The sequence below is a fragment of the Oncorhynchus kisutch genome, linkage group LG2 (genome assembly GCF_002021735.2).
Source record: "Oncorhynchus kisutch isolate 150728-3 linkage group LG2, Okis_V2, whole genome shotgun sequence".
Lineage (NCBI taxonomy): Eukaryota > Metazoa > Chordata > Actinopteri > Salmoniformes > Salmonidae > Oncorhynchus > Oncorhynchus kisutch.
The window spans coordinates 2,284,114-2,299,542 of record NC_034175.2 but is presented as its reverse complement, the minus strand read 5'-3'; the positions used below and the strand labels follow the sequence as shown (position 1 = coordinate 2,299,542).

General features: G+C 46.9%; 2 protein-coding genes across 7 annotated transcripts in view; both read left to right on the top strand.

Annotated features, from left to right (window-relative positions):
- LOC109888011 (SHC-transforming protein 1) overlaps positions 1 to 11,224 on the top strand; it is a 31,472-nt gene extending 20,248 nt beyond the window's left edge. For all 5 annotated transcript variants that reach the window (XM_031837327.1, XM_031837317.1, XM_031837333.1 and 2 more), the window contains 7 exons: positions 948 to 999; positions 3,530 to 3,656; positions 3,806 to 3,956; positions 4,257 to 4,314; positions 7,109 to 7,228; positions 7,514 to 7,758; positions 7,908 to 11,224. In XM_031837327.1, the coding sequence (XP_031693187.1) occupies positions 948 to 999; positions 3,530 to 3,656; positions 3,806 to 3,956; positions 4,257 to 4,314; positions 7,109 to 7,228; positions 7,514 to 7,758; positions 7,908 to 8,036 (882 nt within the window). In that variant the 3' untranslated portion in view covers positions 8,037 to 11,224. The remainder of the gene's footprint in view (positions 1 to 947; positions 1,000 to 3,529; positions 3,657 to 3,805; positions 3,957 to 4,256; positions 4,315 to 7,108; positions 7,229 to 7,513; positions 7,759 to 7,907) is intronic.
- A 2,208-nt stretch (positions 11,225 to 13,432) lies between these two features.
- On the top strand, positions 13,433 to 15,113 carry LOC116376514 (lens epithelial cell protein LEP503-like). 2 transcript variants are annotated; one of them, XR_004211924.1, is made up of 2 exons: positions 13,433 to 14,576; positions 14,795 to 15,113. XR_004211924.1 is itself a non-coding variant. In XM_031837307.1 (2 exons), the coding sequence occupies exon 1, from the start codon at positions 14,278 to 14,280 to the stop codon at positions 14,467 to 14,469; it is 192 nt and encodes a 63-aa protein (XP_031693167.1). In that variant the 5' UTR covers positions 13,498 to 14,277; the 3' UTR covers positions 14,470 to 14,508; positions 14,795 to 15,113. The 2 variants fall into 2 exon arrangements, 1 of the variants encoding a protein (XP_031693167.1); XM_031837307.1 differs by having other exon boundaries at positions 13,498 to 14,508.
- Positions 15,114 to 15,429: the final 316 nt, after the last annotated feature.

The following is a 15,429-nucleotide window of genomic DNA, read 5'->3' as shown; positions in this document are numbered from 1 at the left end:
TCAGTGGAACTCCCTGCCTCTCTTCCTCAGACATGTATTCTTTCTCTTCCAGCACTTCCTCCTCATCTCTTCCTCCTCCTTCTTCCTCTCTAGTTCATTGTGTTTTAATAGCTCTTCCTCTTCTTCCTCTCTAGATCATGGTGTGTTAATTGCTCTTTCTCTTCCTCCTCCTCTCTTCTTCCTCTCTAGTTCATTGTGTTTTAATAGCTCTTTCTCTTCCTCCTCCTCTCTTCTTCCTCTCTAGTTCATTGTGTTTTAATAGCTCTTCCTCTTCTTCCTCTCTAGATCATGGTGTGTTAATAGCTCTTCCTCTTCCTCCTCTCTAGATCATTGTGTGTTAATAGCTCTTCCTCCTCTAGATCATTGTGTGTTAATAGCTCTTCCTCTTCCTCCTCTAGATCATTGTGTGTTAATAGCTCTTCCTCTTCCTCCTCTAGATCATTGTGTGTTAATAGCTCTTCCTCTTCCTCCTCTAGATCATTGTGTGTTAATAGCTCTTCCTCCTCTAGATCATTGTGTGTTAAAAGCTCTTCCTCTTCCTCCTCTAGATCATTGTGTGTTAATAGCTCTTCCTCCTCTAGATCATTGTGTGTTAATAGCTCTTCCTCTTCCTCCTCTAGATCATGGTGTGTTAATAGCTCTTCCTCCTGTCTAGATCATTGTGTGTTAGTAGCTCTCCCTCTTCCTCATTTCTAGATCATGGTGTGTTAGTAGCTCTTCCTCTTCCTCCTCTCTAGATCATGGTGTGTTAATAGCTCTTCCTCTTCCTCCTCTAGATCATTGTGTGTTAATAGCTCTTCCGACTAAACGTCTTTGCTTCCTTCTCTCTTCCAACACACCCACTCTCCCCTTTTCTACTCACCCTCCTCTTCATATTTCCCTCTCATTTACCCCTCCCACCCTCTCTTCCTCCTCCCCATCCCCCTCTTCTCTTTTCTCTCCCTCAGGACACAGCAGAGTATGTAGCATACGTGGCCAAAGACCCAGTCAACCAGAGAGGTGAGACTCAATGTCATCGCTCCAATAGATTTATCCAGCAGCACATCCAGTCCTTGTTCAGTACCTTACATCAATGTCATCCCTCCAATAGATTGATCCAGCAGCACATCCAGTCCTTGTTCAGTACCTTACATCAATGTCATCCCTCCAATAGATTTATCCAGCAGCACATCCGGTCCTTGTTCAGTACCTTACATCAATGTCATCCCTCCAATAGATTTATCCAGCAGCACATCTGGTCCTTGTTCAGTACCTTACATCAATGTCATCCCTCCAATAGATTTATCCAGCAGCACATCTGGTCCTTGTTCAGTACCTTACATCAATGTCATCCCTCCAATAGATTTATCCAGCAGCACATCCAGTCCTTGTTCAGTACCTTACATCAATGTCATCCCTCCAATAGATTTATCCAGCAGCACATCCAGTCCTTGTTCAGTACCTTACATCAATGTCATCCCTCCAATAGATTTATCCAGCAGCACATCCAGTCCTTGTTCAGTACCTTACATCAATGTCATCCCTCCAATAGATTTATCCAGCAGCACATCTGGTCCTTGTTCAGTACCTTACATCAATGTCATCCCTCCAATAGATTTATCCAGCAGCACATCCAGTCCTTGTTCAGTACCTTACATCAATGTCATCCCTCCAATAGATTTATCCAGCAGCACATCCAGTCCTTGTTCAGTACCTTACATCAATGTCATCCCTCCAATAGATTTATCCAGCAGCACATCCAGTCCTTGTTCAGTACCTTACATCAATGTCATCCCTCCAATAGATTTATCCAGCAGCACATCCGGTCCTTGTTCAGTACCTTACATCAATGTCATCCCTCCAATAGATTTATCCAGCAGCACATCCAGTCCTTGTTCAGTACCTTACATCAATGTCATCACTCCAATAGATTTATCCAGCAGCACATCCAGTCCTTGTTCAGTACCTTACATCAATGTCATCCCTCCAATAGATTTATCCAGCAGCACATCCGGTCCTTGTTCAGTACCTTACATCAATGTCATCCCTCCAATAGATTTATCCAGCAGCACATCCAGTCCTTGTTCAGTACCTTACATCAATGTCATCCCTCCAATAGATTTATCCAGCAGCACATCCAGTCCTTGTTCAGTACCTTACATCAATGTCATCCCTCCAATAGATTTATCCAGCAGCACATCCGGTCCTTGTTCAGTACCTTACATCAATGTCATCCCTCCAATAGATTTATCCAGCAGCACATCCGGTCCTTGTTCAGTACCTTACATCAATGTCATCCCTCCAATAGATTTATCCAGCAGCACATCCGGTCCTTGTTCAGTACCTTACATCAATGTCATCCCTCCAATAGATTTATCCAGCAGCACATCCGGTCCTTGTTCAGTACCTTACATCAATGTCATCCCTCCAATAGATTTATCCAGCAGCACATCCAGTCCTTGTTCAGTACCTTACATCAATGTCATCCCTCCAATAGATTTATCCAGCAGCACATCCGGTCCTTGTTCAGTACCTTACATCAATGTCATCCCTCCAATAGATTTATCCAGCAGCACATCCAGTCCTTGTTCAGTACCTTACATCAATGTCATCCCTCCAATAGATTATCCAGCAGCACATCTGGTCCTTGTTCAGTACCTTACATCAATGTCATCCCTCCAATAGATTTATCCAGCAGCACATCTGGTCCTTGTTCAGTACCTTACATCAATGTCATCCCTCCAATAGATTTATCCAGCAGCACATCTGGTCCTTGTTCAGTACCTTACATCAATGTCATCCCTCCAATAGATTTATCCAGCAGCACATCTGGTCCTTGTTCAGTACCTTACATCAATGTCATCCCTCCACTAGATTTATCCAGCAGCACATCTGGTCCTTGTTCAGTACCTTACATCAATGTCATCCCTCCAATAGATTTATCCAGCAGCACATCCAGTCCTTGTTCAGTACCTTACATCAATGTCATCCCTCCAATAGATTTATCCAGCAGCACATCCGGTCCTTGTTCAGTACCTTACATCAATGTCATCCCTCCAATAGATTTATCCAGCAGCACATCTGGTCCTTGTTCAGTACCTTACATCAATGTCATCCCTCCAATAGATTGATCCAGCAGCACATCCAGTCCTTGTTCAGTACCTTACATCAATGTCATCCCTCCACTTTGTTGCTTTTATGTATTTTGTTTGGTTGCTTTTTGTGCTATTGCTTTGTCTGCATGCTACGTGTTGCTTGTCCTATATTATTCTGCGTGTGCTCACTGCTCATTGATTGTCTATATTGTAATTGTTTTTAATAACCTGCCCAGGGACTGCAGTTGAAAATTAGCCAGCTGGCTAAAACTGGCACTTTTACTGAAACATTGATTAATGTGCACTGTCCCTGTAAAAATAAATAAACTCAATATATTTATCCAGCAGCACATCAAATCCCTGTTCAGTACCTTTCTTTGGACAGCGAGGCAGTGCCAATATTCTGTTTCCTTACCTCTGTTGTTTACCCTCCTCTCTGCTTCTTTTCTGTCCAGCGTGTCATATCCTGGAGTGTTCGGAGGGCTTGGCCCAGGAAGTCATCAGTACGATAGGGCAGGCCTTCGAACTACGCTTCAAACAGTACCTGAAGAACCCCCCCAAACTGGTCACCCCCCATGACAGGTGTGTGTGTGTGTGTGTGTGTGTGTGTGTGTGTGTGTGTGTGTGTGTGTGTGTGTGTGTGTGTGTGTGTGTGTGTGTGTGTGTGTGTGTGTGTGTGTGTGTGTGTGTGTGTGTCACTCCTGAGTTCTGACTCCTCTCCCCTTTCTCAGGATGGCTCCGTTTGATGGCTCAGCGTGGGAGGAAGAGGAAGATGAGGGAGCACCGCCCCCTGCAGATGTTCCGTACTATAATAACTTCCCCGGGAAACAACCTCCTCCTGGGGGACTGGTGGACATGAGGGCCCGCCCTGTGGCTACGCTGGTGAGATATATATATATATATTACATACACACACACACACACACACACATCAAGTAATTGTTAGTCAATTGTATTGAATCCAGACTGCAGCTCCAGGGGAGAGAGGGCAGTTCAGTATGTAGGCTAATCATCTGACCCAGTCTCACTCTCACATCACAGCAGGCCTTAGTCTTCCACTCTCTCTGGCTCTCACCTTATTCACCTCACAATGTGTGTGTGTATGTGAGTGTCATCAGTTGGTCAGTGTAATGTATGTTTTTCCATCTGTATCCTAATTGCTTCTGGTGTGTGTGTTTTCAGCCCTATGGACAGCCGGGTCAGAATGATATTCACAAGCAGCCGCTTCCCCCTCTACCAAGTGAGCCATCCCTCTCACTCTCTCTCTCTCACACACACACACACACACACACACACACACACACACACACACACACACACACACACACACACACACACACACACACACACACACACACAGCTAAAGGATATGAGGTGACACAATACAATGACTTGCAGTGAGAGAATGACACGGACACAGTGAGAGGAAATGAGTCAGATTGACCTTGTGTGTGTTGCTCTCGGACAGTGTGTGTTGCTCTAGGACAGTATGTGTTGCTCTAGGACAGGGTGTGTTGATCTCGGACAGTGTGTGTTGCTCTAGGACAGTGTGTGTTGCTCTCGGACAGTGTGTGTTGCTCTAGGGCAGTGTGTGTTGCTCTAGGACAGTGTGTGTTGCTCTAGGACAGTGTGTGTTGCTCTCAGACAGTGTGTGTTGCTCTCGGACAGTGTGTGTTGCTCTCGGACAGTGTGTGTTGCTCTAGGACAGTATGTGTTGCTCTAGGACAGTGTGTGTTGCTCTAGGACAGTGTGTGTTGCTCTAGGACAGTGTGTGTTGCTCTAGGACAGTGTGTGTTGCTCTAGGACAGTGTGTGTTGCTCTCGGACAGTGTTTGTTGCTCCCGGACAGTGTGTGTTGCTCTAGGACAGTGTGTGTTGCTCTCGGACAGTGTGTGTTGCTCTAGGACAGTGTGTGTTGCTCTAGGACAGTGTGTGTTGCTCTAGGACAGTGTGTGTTGCTCTAGGACAGTGTGTGTTGCTCTCGGACAGTGTGTGTTGCTCTAGGACAGTGTGTGTTGCTCTAGGACAGTGTGTGTTGCTCTAGGACAGTGTGTGTTGCTCTCGGACAGTGTGTGTTGCTCTAGGACAGTGTGTGTTGCTCTCGGACAATGTGTGTTGCTCTCGGACGGTGTGTGTTGCTCTCGGACAGTGTGTGTTGCTCTCGGACAGTGTGTGTTGCTCTAGGACAGTGTGTGTTGCTCTAGGACAGTGTGTGTTGCTCTCGGACAGTGTGTGTTGCTCTCGGACAGTGTGTGTTGCTCTAGGACAGTGTGTGTTGCTCTCGGACAGTGTGTGTTGCTCTAGGACAGTGTGTGTTGCTCTAGGACAGTGTGTGTTGCTCTAGGACAGTGTGTGTTGCTCTTGGACAGTGTGTGTTGCTCTAGGACAGTGTGTGTTGCTCTAGGACAGTGTGTGTTGCTCTAGGACAGTGTGTGTTGCTCCCGGACAGTGTGTGTGTCAACTGGTCTCTGTGTTCCCATAGGGGTGTTGTGACGTGAATACCATTAATGCGATGACAATTATTTAATTAAATAAATTTACTACGTTTAAATGATTATGTGATTAAATAATGACGTAACAATTAACTCATTAGCAATCTTGGGGCACCACAGAAAAAGTTTGTTTAATGAGTTACAATTTCCCCGAATTGACTGAAGAATATCAGAATATACCTTTATCATATTAGTCATCCATGAATTATTATTACCTCATATCAGTCTCATTCTGAACCTCGTTGACTTGCACCAACCCTAGTCTGCATGATGATTCAGCGATACACAAACTGGCTGATTTATTTACTGACTAACTAAATAATCACACAAAATGACATAAACACACACAGGATAGATTATACGTTGATTTCTAACATAATGCAATGAAAAGTCCCTAGTGGACTAACCCGATATGACGGCTGGTTACACAGTGAAAGGGCTGGGGAAAGAAAGAGCGGGAGAAGGGGAGACAGAGGAATTCATCTATCGTACATGCAGTTGAATAATACGCTCATCGTAAATATGGATATTTAGCACCCTAACACCCGCTCATTCAGATTTAGAAATGCAATGTACATATTTACGCTTGTATGTCTTTGTCGACTCGCTCTGCTGAAATCAGCCGATCCGTCTGTGACGAATAGTTAAATAGGGGTGGCAGGGTAGCCTAGTGGTAAGAGAGTTGGACTAATAACCGGAAGGTTGCAAGTTCAAATCCCCGAGCTGACAAGGTACAAATCTGTCGTTTTGCCCCTGAACAGGCAGTTAACCCACTGTTCCTAGGCCGTCATTGAAAATAAGAATTTGTTCTTAACTTACTTGCCTAGTTAAATAAAGGTCAAATAAAAAAGTATCTGGTTGTGTAAGTCTCTGGTTGTCCACTAGAGGTCACCATGTCCTTAGTAGTTGTAGTAGGTTTCATCTAACTCCATCTCCTCCCACTGGACTTCCTCTCATCACCATGTCCTTAGTAGTTGTAGGTTTACTCTAACTACATCTCCTCCCACTGGACTTCCTCTCATCACCATGTCCTTAGTAGTTGTAGGTTTAATCTAACTACATCTCCTCCCACTGGACTTCCTCTCATCACCATGTCCTTAGTAGTTGTAGGTTTAATCTAACTACATCTCCTCCCACTGGACTTCCTCTCATCACCATGTCCTTAGTAGTTGTAGGTTTAATCTAACTACATCTCCTCCCACTGGACTTCCTCTCATCACCATGTCCTTAGTAGTTGTAGGTTTAATCTAACTCCATCTCCTCCCACTGGACTTCCTCTCATCACCATGTCCTTAGTAGTTGTAGGTTTAATCTAACTACATCTCCTCCCACTGGACTTCCTCTCATCACCATATCTGCTGGTGAGAAGAATTTCGTAACAGATGCTTCAGATTTATACATCCTGTGAATTATCTGGGTTCTTCTATCTGTGACATCGCAGAACAGATATTCTATATGTCTAAATGTTTCCCATCCCTGAACACCTCCCAGGTGATACTGACAGACAGTTATGTGATTAAACTCCTCTGATTGGTTGTTTCAGTGGGAGCAAAGGAGGGAGGGCGGGACCTGTGTGATGACCCCTCATACGTCAATGTGGATAAACCCCGCCCCGCAACAGCTGCAGCCAATGGCAATGCTCACAGAGATGCGTTCGACATGAGTGAGTCCCAGTTGGCCCTATCAGCTAGAGTCTGTATACAATACATCAACTGGCCCTGCAGTCTACAGCAGTCACTATCAGTCATCTCAGATAAGACTAATTAGAATGGTTATCAGCTATATTGCAGTAATTACACTACAGTAGAAGTCATTAGTTTTTTCATTTGGGTTTGGACATAGGGGAAATTAGAATATTGTTATCCTGAATGTATCAAGAATGAATCTGGTCTGGTCATATGGTTTCAAAACGTCTCTCTCGCTCTGCCCTCTCTCCTTCTCCCCTCAGAGCCGTTTGATGATTCCCTGGGTGTATCAGGTCTGGGGGTCTCAGCGGCGCCCCCTCTGGTGGAACAGCTGCAGTGCGAGGCCTGGTTCCACGGCAGCCTGAGTCGCAGGCAGGCTGAGAGACTGCTGACCCGTGACGGAGACTTCCTGGTCCGAGAGTCAGGCACCACCCCTGGACAGTACGTCCTCACTGGACAACAGGGGGGTCAGCCCAAACACCTACTACTGGTCGACCCAGAGGGAGTGGTGAGTTGGGAGGGAGAGGTGTCTGAGTTAGAGCGAGCCACCCGAAGCCTTCCCACTTATCAGCTGTGACGTGATGTTTTGTGACCCTCTCTCTTTCTCTGTGTGTGTGTGTGTGTGTGTCTGTCTGTGCGTGTTGTCCAACTACTCAGGTACGTACCAAAGACCACCACTTTGAGAGTGTGAGCCACCTGATCAGTTACCACATGGACAACAGACTGCCCATCGTATCAGCAGGCAGTGAGGTGTGTCTGCAACAACCAGTGGAGCACGGGGCCTGAACACACACACACAGCAATGCAACACACACACACACACTCTCAGAAACACTACACACATAAGCAGTGCTGCCAACATTAAGGAAAGACAAAAAAACACCTCTAACTCTTTCTGCCAAAATCATTTGCACTCTGCTTTTCCTCACACCCTTCTCTCCTCCTGGACGACTCACTGTTACCTCCGTGATCCCTCCTTCTGTTCATCCTTCCGTCATCGAGGTCCACTCCCTCCATCCCTCCAAAGAACGTGGGAGTAACACCTAGGAACACTTTATTTTCCTTCTAATCGGGACAGAAATTAATACAATTTAGTAAAAAACTGAGCATTATTAATTAAATCATGCCATTGTATCATTCAGAAATGACTCTATCATAGTAAAGGAGGACTATGCACCTTGGAGGGGAGGAGTGAAACGTAGAGAAAGGAATGGAGGGATGGGGGGAGAGGTCTTGATCCAGACATGGCAGAGGAAACAGTTTCTCTCACTGTCACAGAAGCACTCCAAAGACTTGTCTGATGATTGGACTCGTCAGAGAGCTCAGACATGGATCCTCCAATCAAACATCAGTGGAACACATGAATAACCAATCATGACTGAGATCAGGCCTCCTGTTAATATGCATTGACATTTTTGTGTCCACACCAATCAGGGCCCTCGCTTACCATCAAGCCACTTCCATTAAAATACCTTTCATCTTTGACCATTGACCCTGAGTGATACCTGGTGATGTCAAGGAGGACGTCTCTGTATGCAAAAAGGGGGTTGCTATACCAACAACCATTGTCTCCGTCTGTCCAAATATGGACAAGGTTTCTTTCCGGCCTCCGAAGGTGGAGTTTGATAAAAGGATGTCCGACATCCGCCTGTCTGTCTGCATGGGACTGGTCTCCCTGTCTGTCTGCACGGGACTGGTCTCCCTGTCTGTCTGCATGGGACTGGTCTTACCTGTCTGTCTGCATGGGACTGGTCTTACCTTTCTGTCCTGTTCATGACAAAGAAAGTGGACTTGGTTGGACTGGGGCAGCAGAAACCATGGAGATGACTCCTACACCAACATACAGTGTGCTAGTCTGTATCTGTCATGTGTACTTTCATTGGGAGTATAGTGTCTTTACATAGAGAGGGATGGAGAGAAGACTAGGAAGGGGCAGGAGGCCGGGGGGAGGTTCCACATCTAGAGATGTCATCAGACCTAGACACGATGTCATCTGAAAGAGCTCAAAACCAATTCTACGACGTTGTCACAGTTAACCCAAATGCGGCTGTCACAATTTAATCGGTGCTGTGTTGGAATCATAGTTCGGATTAATGCCAATATTTTCTTGCTTTTCAATGGATTTGTTGTTAATATCTGCTTGCCTTGACAATCTATGGCCATGTCTCTGTCTGGACGGGTGGGGGGTGGAGAGGTTGGGGGGCATACTGGATGAAGTGTGTTTAATGCCGAAAGCGTTCGTTCCAGAGCATTCAAAGCATAGATTTTATCTCCTCCCCAAATGTGCTGCAACACTTGGTCAGGAGATTAGCTTTTAGCGTTAGCATTAGCGTAAGCATTAGTGTGTGATGTGTGTCTTGTCAGCTCACTGCAGGGAAAACTGCAGTGTTGTTCACAACAAAATCTGGGAGCTTCGCGAACGTTGGTCAGACATTGGACTTTGACGTGTTGTTTTCCTTGGAATTAGAAGATGGTAGAGGGAGAGAACGTGGAGGAATCATCCTCTCCCTCCTTCTCTTCATGATATGTTTTGTATCTTTTACTCGTGCCTTGTTTCTTCGATGCAGTCACCTCACTCCAGTGCAGTCTGTCACCTAATGTACTGTGCTTATTGTACAGTCAGTTGATGTACTTAATCCAAATGTAGTGGACCGTTGGATCCTGTCACATGGTCTCTCAGTCCATCAAAGACTCTGCAAAAAGGACACTGACTCTCACCACCCAGGTCCAGTGATGCCAATCCGCTCCTCTATTGCACATTCATTCTTACTTCCTGTTGTCACTTGTTGTTGTCACGGTTGCTTGATGTCGCAGCTCTCACTGGAGGGATTTCCACTCCACCTGTAAATAACATCAGATCTGATTGGTTGGTTTGAGTTCTTGGTTCTGAAATGAAAGTCTTTATTGTTTAGATGTTATTAATAACATGGGTGGGACAGAACCAGATACTGTATTTCACATGTAATACCCACAGAATACTTTTCTCTCTGAATCCAATTCATTTTGATTCTAGCCAATGAACCATGTCCAGGTTTTTGAGGGAGGCTGAAACCAAACTGTAAACGTGGAAGTGAAGCGTAAACTGGGATCTGCCACCTGCTGTACAAAATATTTCTGTCTCATCAGTAGGGTTGCAAAATCCTGTGGTTTTCCAGAAATCCTGGTTGGAGGGAGGATTCACGGAATTCCTGTTTATTCGCTCGTGTAATTCTAGGATTATTTTAACCAGGATTTCTGGGAAACTGGGGAATTTGGGGAAAGTTATCTGAATTTTGCAACTCTAGTCATGAGAAAGGGCTCTTTGAGCCTGGACAGGTAATTGTTTTATTCATCTTTCTCATCGTGCTTGTGTGTGTGTTGTGAGAGAGGATGTGTGGATGATCAGAGTTTATGGTTGGGAGTGTAGTTCTTACATGGTGGCACTTGTGCTCTGTGTGTGAGGTCTTTGCTTCATTCTGTCACAAACACACAGACTGTTAGACACAGACTGTTTAAGTGACTATAGGTCCTGGATAGGCAACAAGAAAACAAGTATACAAGCCCCAAGATGTGTGTGTAAAAGGAATCATCTATCCTCTACATAATTTGTGAAACATTCTAGCGTTGTCATTGTTCATCACAGTTGCCTTTGTTGCATGGAAATCATTTTTTAAAGTTTCTATATTGTTGTTTTGATGTACTTTTTAATTTGAGTTTTGAAAGCCAAAGGGTTATTTTCAATTAGCCTTCACAAATATATTGATTTAATTTTTTACTTTTTACAGTTCTGTTGTAATGCTCTTGTTCTTTTGGGGGAAAATACATCTGTTTACACCTGTACCTGAAATCACAGATGGCATATAAATGCATATGTCATGAATCTTTCTTGGTGAGTTTGGCTTTAAAATGCAGTTTCTGGATTTACACTTTGGTCTCCTGTGATGTGTTTTCTTAAATGTTGATTCATAACTATTAAATAGAACATATCCCCTTTACTTATTTATTCTGCTAAATACAGGTGAGGAAGATATATTGTTTTAATTGAAGTTCTACACTTCGAGGAGACGACCAAGGAGATTATGAGAGGACAGGACAAGGAAAGAGACAGGATCGGGCAGGAAGAAGTTACTTGAGTTACCACAGGGGGGGTAGAGACAGTTGAGTTACCACAGGGGGGGTAGAGGCAGTTGAGTTACCACAGGGGGGGTAGAGGCAGTTGAGTTACCACAGGGGGGGTAGAGGGAGTTGAGTTACCACAGGGGGGAGGTAGAGGCTAGTTGAGTTACCACAGGGGGGAGGTAGATGCTAGTTGAGTTTCCACAGGGGGGAGGTAAAGGCTAGTTGAGTTTCCACAGGGGGGAGGTAGAGGCTAGTTGAGTTACCACAGGGGGGAGGTAGAGGCTAGTTGAGTTTCCACAGGGGGGAGGTAGAGGCTAGTTGAGTTTCCACAGGGGGGAGGTAGAGGCTAGTTGAGTTTCCACAGGGGGGTGGTACAGGTATTTGAGTTACCACAGGGGGGAGGTAGAGGCTGGTTGAGTTACCACAGGGGGGAGGTAGAGTCTAGTTAAGTTTCCACAGGGGGGAGGTAGAGGCTGGTTGAGTTACCACAGGGGGGAGGTAGAGGCTAGTTGAGTTTCCACAGGGGGGAGGTAGAGGCTTGTTGAGTTACCACAGGGGGAGAGGTAGAGGCTAGTTGAGTTTCCACAGGGGGGAGGTAGAGGCTTGTTGAGTTACCACAGGGGGAGAGGTAGAGGCTTGTTGAGTTACCACAGGGGGGAGGTAGAGACTAGTTGAGTTACCACAGGGGGGAGGTAGAGGCTAGTTGAGTTACCGCAGGGGGGGGGGGGTAGAGGCTAGTTGAGTTTCCACAGGGGGGAGGTAGAGGCTACTTGAGTTACCGCAGGGGGGGTAGAGGCTAGTTGAGTTACCACCGGGGGGAGGTAGAGGCTAGTTGAGTTACCACGGGGGGGGGGGGTAGAGACTAGTTGAGTTACCACAGGGGGGGTAGAGGCTAGTTGAGTTACCACAGGGGGGTGGTAGAGGCAGTTGAGTTACCACAGGGGGGAGGTAGAGGCTGGTTGAGTTACCACAGGGGGGAGGTAGAGGCTAGTTAAGTTTCCACAGGGGGGAGGTAGAGGCTGGTTGAGTTACCACAGGGGGGAGGTAGAGGCTAGTTGAGTTTCCACAGGGGGGAGGTAGAGGCTTGTTGAGTTACCACAGGGGGAGAGGTAGAGGCTAGTTGAGTTTCCACAGGGGGGAGGTAGAGGCTTGTTGAGTTACCACAGGGGGAGAGGTAGAGGCTAGTTGAGTTACCACAGGGGGGAGGTAGAGACTAGTTGAGTTACCACAGGGGGGAGGTAGAGGCTAGTTGAGTTACCGCAGGGGGGGGGGGTAGAGGCTAGTTGAGTTTCCACAGGGGGGAGGTAGAGGCTACTTGAGTTACCGCAGGGGGGGTAGAGGCTAGTTGAGTTACCACCGGGGGGAGGTAGAGGCTAGTTGAGTTACCACGGGGGGGGGGTAGAGACTAGTTGAGTTACCACAGGGGGGGTAGAGGCTAGTTGAGTTACCACAGCGGGGGGGGGGTAGAGGCTAGTTGAGTCACCACAGGGGGGGGGGGGGGTAGAGTCTAGTTGAGTTACCACAGGGGGGGGTAGAGGCTAGTTGAGTTACCACAGCGGGGGTAGAGGCTAGTTGAGTTACCACAGGGGGGGGGTAGAGGCTAGTTGAGTCACCACAGGGGGGGGGGGGGTAGAGGCTAGTTGAGTTACCACAGGGGGGAGGTAGAGGCTAGTTGAGTTACCACAGGGGGGGGGTAGAGGCTAGTTGAGTTACCACAGGGGGGGGGGTAGAGGCTAGTTGAGTTACCACAGGGGGGGGGGGTAGAGGCTAGTTGAGTTACCACAGGAGGGGGGGGTAGAGGCTAGTTGAGTTACCACAGGGGGGGAGGTAGAGGCTAGTTGAGTTACCACAGGGGGGAGGTAGAGGCTAGTTGAGTTACCACAGGGGGGAGGTAGAGGCTAGTTGAGTTTCCACAGGGGGGTGGTAGAGGCTAGTTGAGTTACCACAGGGGGGGGTAGAGGCTAGTTGAGTTACCACAGGGGGGGGGGGGTAGAGGCTAGTTGAGTTACCACAGGAGGGGGGGGTAGAGGCTAGTTGAGTTACCACAGGGGGGGGGGGGTAGAGGCTAGTTGAGTTACCACAGGGGGGGGTAGAGGCTAGTTGAGTTACCGCAGGGCGAGGTAGAGGCTATTTTGTGCCTCTACATTAAGTGCCAAGGTGTACAGTAGGGTCTGGGGTTAGAGAACGTGCATTGGTGCAGGGTCCATGTCAGTAAATGTTCTATATTCAGACCCCTGGTGATAACATGTCCTATAGCTGCCCTTCTCAGAATCATTTCAACCTCGACGATGACCACCATGCAGTCATCCAACAATATAGAAATCAGAATAGTGGGGCTTACTTATTTCAACCTGTTCAGAACACAAAACACATATTACCAGATGAGAGAAACAATAGACAGTCACACAGTCCTGGACAAAGAGAGGAGGCATATTGTGCGTATTTACAGTAGAGTTGCATTGAGCAGGTGATACTGGAACTATCCTGAGGGGTGTACTGTAGGTGTGGTGGATAGATTAGGCTTTACATAGGGAGAGACTGTTCCAGACTGGCAAAAACCCTAGAGATGCAGAGAGAGCTGGAGGGAGGGAGAGAGAGGGGTGGTGGGGTGCAGAACACACCCACAGCCAGTGAACAGAATGTTTCATAACCAGGGGTGACTGGTGTGTCTGTGTTCCAGAGTGTAGAAGAATAGAATAGAGAAAAATCAGGAGCTGAGAGAACACCCCCTGGTGTTGGTAGTGTTGATGTCACTATAGGAGGAGCTCTCTGGACAGGAGCTCTCTGTCCACTCACACCCAGTCCAACCCTGGTCTTCTCTTCCTTTCCTCCTCTACTCCTCTGGGATTGACCTGACCCCTATTCCTCTCATCTCCCATTTCTATCATTTCTTCCTCCTGTCCTCCGTGTGGAGCAGTGCCACAGAGCCATGCACCCCCAGCGTCCTCTCCCCCAGGCCATGCCCTCCTCCCTCGGGCAGAACCTGCGTGACATGGCCATGGGCCTAGGCAGAGGGAAGAACTTCCTTGGTGGGAACATTGCCTACGGCTTCATCCAGTCCCTCAAGGAGTGCCTCTACTTCGTACTCTGCTGCTGGTGCATCAAGGAGATACTGGACTGACTGACTGAGACACTACGAGAGGGAGAGAGGGGCACGAGGGTGAGGTTCTCTTTCTCCTCTGTTTTTCTCTCACCAGCTAAGATGTTAAACACAGCGTGTGAAGCGGTGTAAGTATGAGTCTTGTCATTACATACAGTAGATACTGTACAAAGTTTGACTCCAAAATAGAAGACGTTTGCCAAGCTGTTTTCTGACAACATCATTTCCTTTCAGCTACGGTACATGTTACCTGTAAAATATTCTACCAAATATGTAGGACTGTGTAGTATGTTATGGTTTACATGTTGTACTATATGGCCCTGGTGTGTGGATTTGCTCCTCTTAGTGCCCATGATGCAGTTCTGTATTCCTGTCTGGAGGCTTGGGAAACTGATGTGCTGCCTGGTGTATCAGAGGATCTCTGTCATTCTCGGATCCTGAGTCAGTCGGTCTGGAGACCTGCAGTGTGTGTGTGTGTGTGTGTGTGTGTGTGTGTGAAGCATCATCTTAACACGAATCTGCTGATCCTAGACCTGTGGAGAAACCAAACCTGTGAGGCAATGGACATGGCTTTTGATGCTGCTTAGGTCACATTTAATTCCAAGTTTTATTCATTTCTGTACAGTCTTAATATGCAAGGAATAAACAATGTAATATCTGATTTGGTTTGTGTGTGCTACCCGGAGTCAGGTGATGTGTGTGTGTGTGTGTGTGTGTGTGTGTGTGTGTGTGTGTGTGTGTGTGTGTGTGTGTGTGTGTGTGTGTGTGAGAAACAAAAAAGTAGAGCCTGACATCTGCCAATGTCATCATAGTGTCAGGTCGCACCACTCATCATCGGAAAAGCATTGCGTATGGTATATTTTGTATACCCACTCTTTTCACCTGCGTGTGTCAATCAATCTGAAAGTGTGCCCATTGAGCGACACGAGAGAGTGATTATCATTGGCGAGTTGGGCAAGAAGGGGTGGGACGTGAGAGAAT

Excerpts from the sequence above, each read along its gene's own strand:
- LOC116376514 (XM_031837307.1), top strand. The coding sequence starts at position 14,278 with ATGCACCCCCAGCGTCCTCTCCCCCAGGCCATGCCCTCCTCCCTCGGG.